Source organism: Mustela nigripes, chromosome 13 (genome assembly GCF_022355385.1).
Source record: "Mustela nigripes isolate SB6536 chromosome 13, MUSNIG.SB6536, whole genome shotgun sequence".
NCBI classification, from domain to species: Eukaryota; Metazoa; Chordata; class Mammalia; order Carnivora; family Mustelidae; genus Mustela; species Mustela nigripes.
Window position 1 is genome coordinate 47,002,236 of NC_081569.1, and position 14,870 is coordinate 47,017,105.

The 14,870-nt window shown below is 37.8% G+C and overlaps 1 protein-coding gene across 3 annotated transcripts in view; it reads left to right on the top strand.

Moving 5' to 3' along the window:
* The window catches only part of MAP2K5 (mitogen-activated protein kinase kinase 5), a 266,485-nt gene that overhangs the window by 137,405 nt on the left and 114,210 nt on the right, over positions 1–14,870 (top strand). For all 3 annotated transcript variants that reach the window (XM_059372347.1, XM_059372348.1, XM_059372346.1), the window contains exons 14-15: positions 10,583–10,656; positions 11,656–11,706. In XM_059372347.1, coding sequence (XP_059228330.1) covers positions 10,583–10,656; positions 11,656–11,706 — 125 coding nt within the window. The remainder of the gene's footprint in view (positions 1–10,582; positions 10,657–11,655; positions 11,707–14,870) is intronic.

A 14,870-nucleotide genomic window follows, 5' to 3' on the forward strand; every position in this document is an offset into this window, starting at 1 on the left:
TGATTCAGGTATTTTTAATAAGTTATAGAATTGTATTACTATCCCCATAATCCGTTTTGGAACATTTCCATCACCCCAGAAAAGTCCTCATGCCCATTTGCAAACAATCCCTGCTCCCAGCCCCAGGGAACCACTGATCTTTTTTCTGATTTTATAGAATTGCCTTTTCCGGACATTTTATAAAAGCAGAATCATAGAACATAAAATCTTTTTTTTTTTTTTTTTTTTTGGTTAACCCTATCTGTAACATGGTACTCAAACTCAGTGACCCTGAGATCAAGAGTCACATGCTCTACCAACTGAGCCAGCCAGGCGCCTCAATGTAAAATCTTTGCTATCTCACTTCTTTCACCTAGCATAATGCTTTTGGGGTTCATCCATGTGGTACCATATGTCATTCATTCCTTTTTATTGCCGAATTATAATTTGTTGTATGGATAGATCACATTTTATCCATCCATTTGCTAATAGACATTTGGATCATATCTAGTTTGGGGCTATTATAATAATGCTGTTATTCGTGTACAAGGCTTTATTTTGTTCTCTGTTCATATAACTCTTGAGTAGATAGGTGGGGGTGGTTAGTATCTTTTTTTAAATATTTGTAATCACAGTGAATCAGGTCATATAGTACATACCACTTTAGAGAAGAAATAACCATTTTTTTTATTCATCCATAGTTTATGACCAGTGTAGTTAACTGATGTTTCATATTTTGTTAAAAAATCAGACAGAGGGGTACCTAGGTGGCTCAGTCGGTTAGACATCTATCAACTCTTGATTTCAGCCCAGGCTGTGACCTCAGGGTCATGGGATCAAGCCCCACATCAGGCTTCATGCTCAGCATGGAGTCTGCTTCTCCCTCTCCCTCTGCTTCTCCCCCCTTCATGCTTTCTCTCTCACTCTTTCTCTTTCAAGTAAAATATGGGGCACCTGGGAGGCTCAGTTGGTTAAGTACCTACCTTCAGCTTAGGTCATGATCCCAGGGTCTAGTATCAAGCCCCACATGGGGCTCCCTGCTTAGTAGGGAGTCTGTTTCTCTCTCTCCTTCTGCTCTTCCCCCTATGCTTGTGTTCTCTCTCTCAAATAACTTTTAGAAATATATAAAATTAAAATCTCTTTAAAAGAAAAAGAGTAGGAAAGTGACCACAAGGATTATATGGTAAGTTTATGCTTAATTTTTAAAGACATTTTCAGGCTATTATCCAGTTAGAGGCTCCTGTAGATAACCATCTACTATTATCTTATACGTGATGTGATACCTTGTTTGTAAATTCTCTTATTCTTCTCACTTCCTGGTATCTTTCTAATCTTCTGAGCACTTCAAATTATTGAACAGAACTATATGATAACTGCCTATGGGATGTCACTTATGCAACTCAGATATTCATTACATCATCAATAAAACGCCCACTTACTATGAAATCTCACTGAAGGAGTGGGCAAATATTATGACAGGAGATTCATGTTGTGACCAGATAATTGTTAGCTCTTCTGAGATCCCAGCTGAACAGCACTTGCCATCCTGGTAGAAGGCTGTCTTTAGGTAGAGCTCGTATAATGAAAGTGAACTTTATTTAGAACTGGGTCTGGTTTAGTGTGTTAGATAACCCACTTCCCGACTTTCAAGGGTGAGAGTCATTGTCATTACCAATTCTACAAAGCAATACCTCCAGTATATGTGGTGCCTTCAAGTTTATAAAACATTTCTCTCGTTTATTTTATTAATTTAAAATAGCAATTTGTTGAGGTCCAGCTCTGTTATAGGCACTGCTAAGTACACAGTCCCACTGTTTTCCTAACCACCTTGTCAGCATGGGAAGATCAGATACCATCTATAATTTTATATATCCTGTGCACGTGAGCACGTGCACACAGGCACACTCGCACACTTTCCATGTCATCTCTGCTTCCTCTGAGAGGGTCTGACCAACAGATATTCTGATTCCCATAAAAATCTATCTGCATAAAATGACTAAATTTTTTTCTAAAATGAAAGAAGATAAGAAATAGCTGATTTAAAAATGGGTACTTTGCATTGTACCTTTATCTCGATTTCTCCAACATGGTATTGCCCTCTTGGCCAAGATAGATTAAAATCAGACTGCTGCGAGTTAGAGAACACCAACACATATTTTATATCTAATGCTAAGAGAATTAGAGTTAATTTGGTTTTTCACCAAAGAGTTATGTTTTACATTTGATGGAGCTTGTTTCTTTTTAGTGGTATGAAGAGGACCTGTAATTTTACATACCTCATTTGTATTTTCTTTGAGAAAATGTCTCAGTTAAAATCAATGCCCTACTATTCATTTAAGCTCCCTTGCCTTCAATAAAACTAATTGATAAACCCTAATAATTAATGGCCTGATTAAACCAAAATGACTTACATCTGCCCTGATGATTGCCATTTATAATCAGTCACTTTAATGACTCATCTTTTTTGCACTTTGTTTACAGAAGAAAGGTTATGGTGTTTTTAAGTGAGCTGAATAAAAAGCTCTAGCCTTTCAGTTGCCGTTTGTTTTCCATAACTTGAGGCTGCATTAAAATAAGTGTAGACACCAACTGCCCCCTTAAAAGAAACTTTTTGCCTTATCTGTCATGTTTATAGCTTAGAATGAAGTTGAAAACAAACCAGAAGAGATCACTTTAGTATTCCTCGAGTGGTTTTCAAGAGTTGTAGAATTTGCATATTTTAAGTGAAAACTTGGAAGTAATAAGTTCTGTTGCTGCATACTGGGATTGCTTACACCTCAGATACAAGGTGAGATATTTTATTTAGATGAAATAAAACTTAAATGGGAGGAGCCATCCTCATTCCAACATTTAAAGGAGATCCAATTTGCTTCAAATTCTGCAAAATGAATTAAGATTTAGCCTAACTAAATAAAGCCCTAATGTCATACTTGTCTATTTCAAAAAAAAGTTTGAGGAGCACCTGCCTGGCTCAGTCATAAGAGCATGTGACTCTTGATCTTGGGATAGTGAGTTGGAGCCCCACATTGGGTGTAGTGATTGCTTAAAAAATAATAATAAATATTTAAAAATATTTGAGGCAGCTTATGATATCAGGTCAAAACAATGAACAGAAGATAAAAGACAAGAACTTTAAAATAAAGAGATATTCCCACTTCTACCCAGAAAGCAATCACTGCTATGGGACTTATCCTCCACCAAAAACAACTAGGGAACTGGACAAAATTTATGAAACATCTGTTTTCAGACATTGGATAATAAGCATTTCAGGACTATGCTCCCTGAGAAAAGGTAACAGATGAAGTAAGCTCTGTAATCACCCAAGCTTTCTGCCTTGACACAGTTTCTGGATTGCAGCATAGGGGGAGGGGACTCAGACAGAGCCCAAAAGTCTTACTGAGCTGAAGAGACGGAGTTTGGAGATCAGAAAAGCCAAAATGGTTAGAATTTACAGGGTAGAACCCTAGAGAGGCAAGAATTATGCAGAGAAAGAACTCAAGAAACTGTATTAGAGTGTCCTTAAGTCTTTAGCCAAATGACCAACCTCAGCATTCATAGAGTGAAGTCTTACAAAGCTAGACAGAGAACTACTGTCTGGGAAGGAATATTTCTGGGGAAGTATAAGCTAAACAATTCCTAAAGCTTCTACAGAGTTGGGAATTTTTTAAATTCCAATCAACCAGTGTGGAAAGACCTTGTTGAATACATTGGAGCCTTCAAGAGAAGCTTTTTAGAAGGGTCATGCTTACATTAGATGTTATTCTAGGCTCTCTATGAATAAAGACTCTAAAATAAGCTTCAAAATGATTTGGTTATCTGCAAATAAGTTAACTACCTGCCGGTATCAAGTTCAACAATCTTTGAAGGATTACAACTAAATTCAGAACTTAACAACGTAAGATTCACAATATCTGGCATCCAAATAAGAATTAGTAGGTGAACAAGTATTTTTCGGATAATGGAAGAAAGATCATAACCAAGAGGGGAAAATTATCAATATAAACAATACCCCTCACTCCCCACACCCTGAGATAATGGACTTAGCAGATAAGAACTTCGAACAGTTGTTATAAATATTACAGATATATTCAAGGATCTCAAGGAAAACATGAGCAATATGAGGAGAGATGGAAGTTCATAAAGAATCAAGTGGAACATCTAAAGATGAAAAATAAAGTATCTGAAATAAAAATTTCACATGATGGAATTAACATTGGATTAGACACTACAGAAAAAAACAATCAGTGATACTGACGTTAGAAATAAAGAAAATACCCCAAAAATGCTAGAATGTAAAAAGACATATATATATATATATATATATATATATAATTTCATAGGCTCATTGACCTTTGGGACAGTATCAGGAAGTCTAGGGTATATGTGTAATTGGAGTCTCAGAAGGAAAGGAGAGAGAAAAGGAAAAAACATACAATTTGAAGAAATAAAGACTCCAGACTTTCCAAATTTGATGAAACTTGTAAGCCTGTGGATCTAAGAAGTTCAACAAACCCTAACCAGGATAAACACAAAGCCATACCAAAGTGCAACAGAATAAAGAATTTAAAAACCCGTGATTTAAAAGATCTTTAACATATTCAGAGAAAACAAAATATAGAACGAAGAAGAGGGAAAAGGAGGGGGAAAGGAAGAATAAATAACAACGGCAGACTTCTTGTCTGAAGTTATACAAACTACAAGATACGGAAAGATAGCCTTAAAATGTTGTATGTGGGGAGGACTCTATCAATCCAAAATACTATGTTTAGTAAATATACTTTTCAAAAATAACAGCAAAATAAGCCTTCTTTAGGCAACCAAAGCAGAGAAAAAAATTCTGCTTATTGCCAGTAGGCCAAATGTTGAAATTATTGAAGCAAAAGGAAAATGATACCAAATGAATGATTAGGCCTATACAGAGGAATAAGTAGCACTAGAAATGGTAAACGTGTGGCTATATATAAGTTTTTCTCACTTTTAAATTTAAAAGATTAAAGCAAAAATTAAGACAGTACAGTGTGGAACTTATAACATATGTGGAGAGACGATATATAATAGTAACACAAAGGATGGGAGGAATAAAATGGAAGTGTATTGTTAAGTTCTTATGTTATAAATGAAATACCCAAATATTACTTGAAAGTAAACTGAGAAGTTAAAGAAACATACTGTAAATCCTAGAACAGCCATTTTAAAAAAGAAACGAAAAGCTTCAAACAGGGGCTGGCAAAGCTTAGCTCACAGGCCCTTTGGCTCACTGCCTATTTTTATTAACAAAATTTTAATGGAACACAGCCAGACCCATTAATTTATGTATTGCCTATGTTTGCTTTTGCACTACAGCAGCAAAACTGAGTAGTTATAACAAAAACCATATGGCCCTCAAAGCCTGAAATATGTTTTTTTACAGAACATGTCAATCTCTGGCTTAGAAGCCCATGGTAGAGATCAGTGGAAAGATAGAAAGAACCGAACTAATCCAAAAGAAAGCAAGGAGAAAAAGAAAAGAGAAACAAAGTGCAGATGGGACAAATAGTGAGATGGTAAGATTGAACTCAGCCATATCAATAATTACGTTAAATGTAAATGGTCTAAACACTCCAGTTAAAAGCACAAATTGTCAAACTACTTAAAAAAAAAAAAAAAGACCCAACTGTTGTACTATTTGGAGCATATGAACTTTGAATATTAATGACAGATACAACTTCTAAACACTAACCAACTTATTATGGGTTTCATGATATATGTAGAAAAGGCAAAACTGTAACGACAGAAACTGGTCTGTCATTGCCAGAGGTCAGGGAGGAGTTGACTCTAAAGGGGCACAGGGAACTTTCTGGGGTCATACAAATGTTTTGTATCTTGTTTGTGATGTGGATACATGGATGTATACATTTTTCAAACTCATCAAATTGCGTTCAGAATGATTGCAATAAAATTGGTGTTTTAAATGAATAAAATTGATTTTAAAAAGTAAAATAAGAGAAGTTTCTTTTCAGATATTTTTAGCTAGACAGTAGTTAAATCAGAAGCAATCCAGGAGGTTATGTTAGTCTTTTCTGAATGCTGGTCTAAAGACTAGGCTCTATTAGATTGGTTTCCAATTCAGTAGATCTGTGGTGGAATTCAAAAGTTGGCTTTTGGTTTTCATTTTGGTTTGGTTTGGTTATTTTTAAATGCACAACCAAGTTTGGGAGCTCTTTAGTTGCATAATTCTCATTGTTTTTATTATAGGAGGTATGCCAGTTGTTCAGGAAAAGAATCCCATTTCAGTTATACATAAGCAGTGTTGTTATCCTGAAATCTCGTGTACTATATTGTGGTAAAAGAATATGCCAGCGGGTCCCTTGGCCACATTTGCCTCAGGGGTAGAGAGTGGGTCTTACTTATGTTTCTCTCCACATCACCTACCCTAATATCTGGCACATGTTAATGCATCAGTAAATATTTGTTGAATAAATGTTTTTGAATGACTGTGGATTCTTTCCAGAGTGAAAAATGTCATTTAAAAATGTGTTCATTAATAGTTAAATGTATTTATTCTGAAGTATATGCCATTAAGTGGGGAAGGATTCAACTCCTTGTTGGGTCCAGTTCTCTGGACAAGCACATTTCCCCATCTGCTTAGAAGAGATATCATTCATTCACTGTTTGTTCAACAAATGTGGTTCCTTGTCAGTACCAGACACCATTCTAGATAGAGTAGCTAACGCAACAGATAAGTCCCTATACTTGCGGAGATTCCCTTTAACAGTGGAGGACAAGACAACAGATTTGCACATACATCTGTGATGGGAGGGTATTGCTCTTCCCACTGGTTGACTGGGGAAAGCTTCTCTTAAAAAGATTACATTTGAGTAGAAACCTAAAAGAAATGAAGGAGCAAGCTATGTGTGTGTGTGTGTGTGTGTGTGTGTGTGTGTGTATGGGAGCAGAGTATTCCAGGGGCATGAAACGCTGAGGAAGGAGCATGTCTCACAAGGAAGGCAGTGCAATGAAGCCGACTCGGCAGAGAAAGGAATAAGAAGGATGTGAGCCCAGGGCTAATGGGGACCAGCTCAGAGATGGCCTCACAGGCTATCATGAGGGCTGCATTTTGTGTTGAGCTGGGAAGCCCTTGGAGGTTTTAGGCAGGAAAATGACATTGTCTGATTTAGTTTTCCAAGGATCACTTTAAAAAATTTTTTTAAATAAATAAAAGTATCACGTTAACCACTGTGTTCAACACAGACTGTAGAGAGGAAGCATAAATAACGAGGAGAGCAGTTCGGTCGCCTTGTTGAGGAATGTGTCCACATGGTCTGACAAAAATGCCTCCTCGTGAACATTAACTTGTTTTTATCGTTCTATTTACTGCACTTGGGGAATTACCTTTTTTTAGCTAGTGTTTTACTGAAATACAGCTAAAGTTGGCTGCAGCAACAACAAATTATTTCCTAAATAGATAAAAATATTCCACTTTTTGGGGCGCCTGGGTGGCTCAGTGGGTTAAGCCGCTGCCTTCGGCTCAGGTCATGATCTCAGGGTCCTGGGATCGAGTCCCACATCGGGCTCTCTGCTCAGTAGGGGGCCTGCTTCCCTTCCTCTCTCTCTGTGATCTCTTCCCTTCCTCTCTCCTACTGTGATCTCTCTCTGTCAAATAAATAAATAAAATCTTTAAAAAAAACAAATATTCCACTTTTTGTTTATAACAGTTTTGTTGATTATCAGTAGATAATAATACTTTATATTTATGGAGTGTTTGGCCTCTTAAAAGCGATTTTACATTGGTTATCTCATCTAATCCTCACCATTCTTCAATATTGACACAGTAGCTCTTATTGTCTCCCTGCAGAGGTAGAAACGAAAACATCATCGGCCATGTTAAATTCACATGCCAAGTTTGTGGCTTGGCCAAAAAGACAAAAATGCAGGTCCTCTGTCTCCTAGCCTAAATCCACTGTTTTTGTTTAAAGGGGTCTGTTATGTTCAAATGCTATCTCAAGATACTACTGGGATGGGGGTTACTTCTATTAGCAAAGTTAGTGTATTGTTTAAAAAGCCATTAACCAGTGAGCAAGGTACTGTTGTCAGAAACATACACCCAGAGATGTGTGAAGCATATTCCTGCCCTGTGAACTTACTACTTGGTGTGGAAATACCTACACCAGTAAATATGGTAAATAACTCTGGTCAAACCCTGTGACATACTTAGTCCCAAACAAATGGCACTGACAGTAAATGCTTTAGCAGTTCGGAGGAAGCCAGGACTCGGATGGCCTGAGTAGTTAAGGCCACAGGGAGGCGGGGTACTTGAGTTGAAGTATAGGATTCATTCAGGAAATATTGAGGAAGGGGTTCTCAACCTGGGGACGGGCAGGAGGGAGAGAGGAACACACAGCATGAACAAAGGCTTGGTGATGGAGTTTTCTGTTTCTTCAGAGACCATGATTAAGACAGCCCGGGTGTAATACTGTGGGGAGGAGTGGGTGTTCGCTGCTTTCATAGATGAAGTGTTCCCTGGGAGGAACTAGGCTGAGAGGTGAATGTGCAAAAGTCACAGAGCAGGCTTGCACGTAAGTTAAGATCTTGGAGAGCTGAAAAATGCAATGAAGTTCTTATTTACACCTTGCCTTTTAGAGTATAAGCTAGCAGTTCTGTTGTTTTATGGCTCCTCTTTCTATTGATCCACCTAAGTCAAAAGTATATCTGATTAAAGCTAAAGATGTGTTAATTTGGGCGTAGCTTGTGATGTCCAGGCAGCTCCTTCTTCCGGGAGCTCAAAATATTTGTTCATTAACTGTCTCCATCTGATGTGGTAGCTTAAGAGTGGTTTAAAGCTGTCGATATATAAAAGAGCAGGTTGTCCAAAAGAAAAATACTCAAAGTTGAGGGCCTCTAATGAGAATTGGATTTGGTGGATTTGGAAAATAAGACCAGCCTATGTGGAGTCCAGCATTTCTTTCAGTTCCCTGGACAGCCTCTGCCAGAGCTGTTTACAAAACGTATACAAGGGGCCAACTCAGAGTTCACATTTAGGTTGACAGAAGTCAGGGACTATTGTACTTCCTTAACCAGTGGTTGTACTTCCTTTACGTGGTCATTTTCATATGGGCGTAGTGTAAGATTTATAATTCAAATTGAGGAAAGTTGGAGGCAGAGAGAAGCTGGTAGAAGAATGTACACCAGCCTACACATCGTAACTTATATTCAGAGCGTGCCCCTAAAGGGAGGATCGAGTATGTCTTGTATGAAGGGCAGGCTGCCAAGATCTGTTCTATAGCCGTCCCCTGATCACTGAAACAGAATGATCAACATTAAATCATACTTTGCGTGTCTGGTTTCCATTCATTTAGTCTCTCGTCTGTTCAACAAATATTTATTAAGCATATACTACAGCCCTGAAACTCTTCTAGGGGCTGGGAATATAGTAGTCAATGAAAGAAAGTTCTTTGTCAGTCAGGCAAAAGGAAATGAGCGCATGTACGTGGAAGTGCCTGGCATGTCACCTGTCACATAGGAAGTAGACTTCAGTAATTGTTGTTTACTGAGTTTGAACGTGAAGTTTGAATTAAGTACCTGCTATTGGCAAGATTGTTTGTTGGGGTTACCTTTTGTGAAGTGGAGGGTGAAGGTGGACTGACTCACATGTTTTTTTTAATTTCACATGAAAAAAATTGAGTCTCTTGCTCCATTTTGGGGTAATTTGGGGTAATATTTAATATATATTCAATATAACACATTGTCTGTTCAAGACCACTTTTGCCATTGAAGATGGAACGTTGAAGCAGGTGCTACTCTGTACCATCGACAGTGGTGTGCTCTTTCCTACTGGGATGGTTTTTGTGGGCTCCCTGAATTCCTGAAATGGCTCATTGCTGTCACTGACAATGCTTCGCAGAAACCCTTTGTGTCATTATTTAGCAACCGACTGCCTTGGCAAAAGCTATGTCACTTCTTTTGTTGACTCTAACAGCAGTCAAAAGTGATATAAGGGAAGAGAAGGAGAAATGAAACAAAGATTGATACGTGCATATATGCACACACATCCACATGCCTTTTAGACCAATTTCTGAGTGTTATCTGAAATAGCATTTGTCACCTAAAACCAGGAGATAACAAGACTGCGTTCTTTTGTCATTGCTTCATTCAGATATGACCTGTTACCAGCAACATAGGAATGATTTATTTTTTCCTTGTTGGCTTCCCTTTGGCCTTACTGCTTCTTGAATGGGAAGAGTAGTTTCACATCAACAGCAAAGCTAAACCTTTTTGTGTAAATTCTTTGCAAGAAGATTACATTTTCTTATCCACCTACTTTTCCTGAAAGCCTGGGGATAGGATGATGGATGCATTTACTGTTGTGGGAAGCCAAGATTTTATTTGACTTTCAGTTGAAATAAACCCTTGCTTCCATAGAAACCAGAAATGGTTGGAAGTGAAGGAGTTAGGACCTTACATTTTGCCTCCAGATAAAATGCTTTGCATTAAATTTGTGATTAGAATTCCAGGTTGAACAGATGATGTCATTTCTGCAATATGGTATGGTGTGCACAAGTGCTTTTTGAAAACACGTGCTGTAAATACAGAATTAGTTACCTGGACTTTTCTGATTCCTCTTTAGATGTAAAACCCTCCAATATGCTAGTAAACACAAGAGGACAGGTCAAGCTGTGTGATTTTGGAGTTAGCACTCAGGTAGGTCTCTCTCTCTCTCTCTCTCTCTCTCTCTCTCTTTTTTTTTTTTTTCCTCCCAGGTTGTTGTCCTTTCTGCAACATTCACTTTTTATTTTCAGTCTTACTTTTTGGATTGAAAAATCACCTAGCTGCCAGACAAACAGAACTGTGCATCTCCTCGGCTGGGAGTGTGTTATTCATTTTTAATCTCTGAGCGCGTTTCCTTCATCAGAATATGATTGTTCATTGTTTAATGACAGTAAAAACTGCTGATATTGTAATTACTACTTACGAATAGCAAACTTCATTGATATGCAGCTTTGATATGAAAGCGTTTTGACCAGACAAAAGGGAGGGCAGAGTGGGAGCTGTGCCTGGGGAGCCCAACTGGCCCACAATAAAAATTAATATTGGGAGCAACAATGGTGGAGGGCCATTACAATGTGCAGCACAAATTTTAATTAATTTCCATTTTGGGCCTCCCCTGAGAACCCCGGTGATAGTGACCCATGAGCGTGCTGTGATGTTGATTTGAATTGCAGCCACCTTTACTCCCAGCCAAACACGAAGACCAAAGCGAAGGTCATCGTTGTATTATGGGCTGTCAAAGTCTGTTATCCCTCCAGCGTATTTAGTGTTCATTCCATTCTAGCAAAGCACAGGCTTCATTCACATCTTGAGCCATCTGACTAAAAAATGAGTATGTTCAGATTCTACTTCAAATTGACTTTTTATATCAGGCGGGTTTGGGGTACTAAAGCGATAAGCATCCTGCTTAAGTGAATTGTTTAAGGTTATCTGCTATAAACTGTAATGCTGTGCTTGTCTAAATTGGAAATCACATTCAAAAGAAAAGAGAGATTTAATCATTTTTAATGCCTTTGTAGATAAATTTGTTCCCTTTTACATAATTTTTAGTTGATTTATAGAAATGATGATTGTAGGTTAAATGAGGAATAATTGCCCATTTTATTTCCACATTATCTTTATATTGTTCTAACAGACTGTTTTGTCTCATAGCTGGTGAATTCTATAGCCAAGACGTATGTTGGAACAAACGCTTATATGGCGGTAAGTAAACGTATGCAAAAATAACATTTAAAACCAACATCTTTATCTTTATGTACTTGGTAATGTAGAATTCTTGAATTAATTCAACAGCATTATCCTAACAGATCATAAATTACAAAGTCAATCCAGTCATGATCTGATTTTTAAATCTTTCTAAAAGGCATTGAGGTTTTTACAGGAGCTGCCAACTTATCTTTTTAGTTGACTTTAAGTATTTGGTTCAAGTGTGAAATTGCTGAGTTTTGAAGTTTTAATCCTACAGAAAAATGGCCCCTTAGAGCACATGGACCAATTTGCCACATTGTTTACCTAATTAATCCCTCAAGTATCCCAAAATGTCAGTTGATAAGATCAGTTGGTTTTTTCCTAGGAATACAAACACGCTTTGTTACCTGATCAAAATTAAATTTTTGACATAACCAACTCTTAATTACGGATCTCTGAACATAGAGGTTGGACAGGAAATTCTTTCTCTCGAATGTGTAATAATCTGTATTCTGTTTACGTGTTGGGTTCATGTCGGATTAATTCCTCTGACATGAATTTACCACATATAAAAATTAGAAGCCTAGAACTGTTTCAGAGACCCAATGTGGACTTGGCTTCAACTTTTCCTTTTTTTTCTACCTTTTAAGTAAGGGAAGTCATTTGGGACACAAATGCTTTTGTTTTTTTAGTTTCCACAGTCACTTCAAGAGGGGGTGGTTGGGAGAGACAAGTAGGAAGGTTTTCTAGTATCATTTTTGGAGCCAAGTTTTGTTTTAACCCCTTAAGGCCTTTTTTTTTTTTTTTTAAATGAGGATTCTGGATTTACTCAGTCTGTTTTGTTTCCAATAGTCTTTATATGAAGTTAAGCAATATTAGTATGGCTGGAACCCTGGCTCTTATTCTCAGTTCATATATTATCTTGATAAAAAGATATTAATATGGATGGAACTCTGGACCTTATTCTCAGAACAGAATGAGCCTTTTTTTTTTTTCTTATTGAGGTATCAGAATAGTTAATTTTTGGCTTGCCTGGTTTTTAAAGAAAATTCATTCTATCTCATTTTCCTAGGTTATGTGGAAAAATATTAACCTCTAAAGTCATCGTGTCTGCTTATATAAAACATAATCGCCCTCTTGGCTCTACCAGGTTAGCAAGATTGGTGAGCCACTTTCACAATTAATAAACCCCTACCAAATGCCACAGTTTCCGTCTTTGAAAGAATTACGAAACACTGTGATTTAAAAATAAATAAATAAAACTACTATAAATGAAACAACTTATCATCTACCCATCATGTTTTTAGTAGCTTTAAATTGCCCTAATAATTAAATTGCATTATGTTTGAATATACAAATCTAGATTACAGTTGTCTTTCCCAGGTGTACGATAAAGAAATTACCTTTTTCCCTTTTCGTTTATGGATGAATGTGATGCGTCCATCTGTTAATTGAATATGCGAGGACTAAAATTATGAAATGTTAGCTCAGATTGGCACAGCTAAAATTGCTTTGCTTCTTGGGTGAGTGAATCCTAGTCCTCAGCTTTATAGTTCAGGCTTTAAAAAGCAAAAGATACCTAGAAAGCCCAGAGTGATAGCCCAACAGTGAGTCCAGCAGGCTCTCGCTGGTGTGAGATCAGAGGTTGGGGTGGGAGAAGGTAGAAATAACATTATTCTGTTACGGGTCTTAATCCCTGCCTGAGATACCGCAAGATCCTATTATAGAACCACCATTGAGGACAACTGGGTGAAGGATGCACAGAACTTCTCTGTATATAGTTTTTTCCACTCGTGAATCAGTATGTATTTCAAAATTTAAAAATTAGGTCAGAAAGGGAAGTTTCATTGGAACGTGCCCACGCCCTTCTGTTTGCGTGTCGGCTGTGGCTGCGCTGGGGATACAGTGGCTGCGTGGAGTCGCCGTGACAGTTGCAGCAGAGACCATATGGCCCACAGAGGGAGAAATATTTATGCTCTGGCCATGTACAGAAAAAGTTGGCCAGCCTCTGGCCTATCCCCGAGAAAGCTGTATCTGACACTGAGTACCAGTGGTCCATCAACCAGCATTGACTGAGCAGCTCCCATGCTATTAGCCGGGTCACAGCGGAACCATTTGAAGCCGCAGAAGATGTGGGTGAAATGGGAAGCGTGGCATTATATGTGGCTACATCATGTGAGACCTAAGAAAGACTTAAGTTTTATCAAACATACATTTAGAGAGTAAGAAGGCATACAGTGTATGATTTGGGTGATTTAACAGTGAAAAGGTGAAAAGGATACTTACTAAAAGATCACTATGGAGGGAGGAGCAAAGACTTAGAAATAGAAGATAATGTGATATCATTGGGGGTGGGAGGTTGGGCAGAGGATAAGTAGTAAGTTGTGGGAATATACAGTTAGAGGTCAGCTGGTATGATACCCTTATAATAACTAATACTTAACCCATGTGCCAGTCATTCTTTTAAACTCTTACATGTAAATGCTTTAAATCTTTACAACCACCCTATCAGGTAAGTAGTATCATTTTCCTCTTACAGCTGAAAAAACAGGCATAGAGAGGTTAAGTAGCTTACTCGAGTTCAAACATCTAATAAGTGGCAGAGTCAGGATTCAGACCTAAGCCATCTGTCTACAGACACTTAACGTCTAACTGCTGTGCCTCTCCCTGTGTCCAGATTATATCTGTATCTCTCCTGATCTAGATCGTGATCTTTGGAGGGGCAGGGTTTTTTCTGCTCGTTCTCTATATCTGGTCCTACACACAGGGCTAGATGAATGAATTAGTTCTTGAAAGCTGCCTTCCCAGCATGACTTATTCACTAATTATAAGCAGAGCATTTAACTTTTCATATTAAGTATTTCCTTTGCACTTTAAGGTATAGAAGACCCCCAAATTACCTAAACACAGTAAACTAGGCTGCTCAAATGTTGAAAAGAAAACAAATGAAAGAAGTAGCACTGCATGTACAATCTCACTTCATTCTTCTATAGTCTAGAGTGTAAGGGATAGGAAAATGATAATTAGGAAAGAGGGCAGGTTTCTTAAGATCCTAAGTCATGAAAAAATAATACTGATGAACCACTTATGGGCACGTTAAGGGGTGGGACTTACAGGAGACTTGGGAAGTCATTTGGCCTAACCTCATTGACCCACACGATTGGAAAGTGGATGGCAAG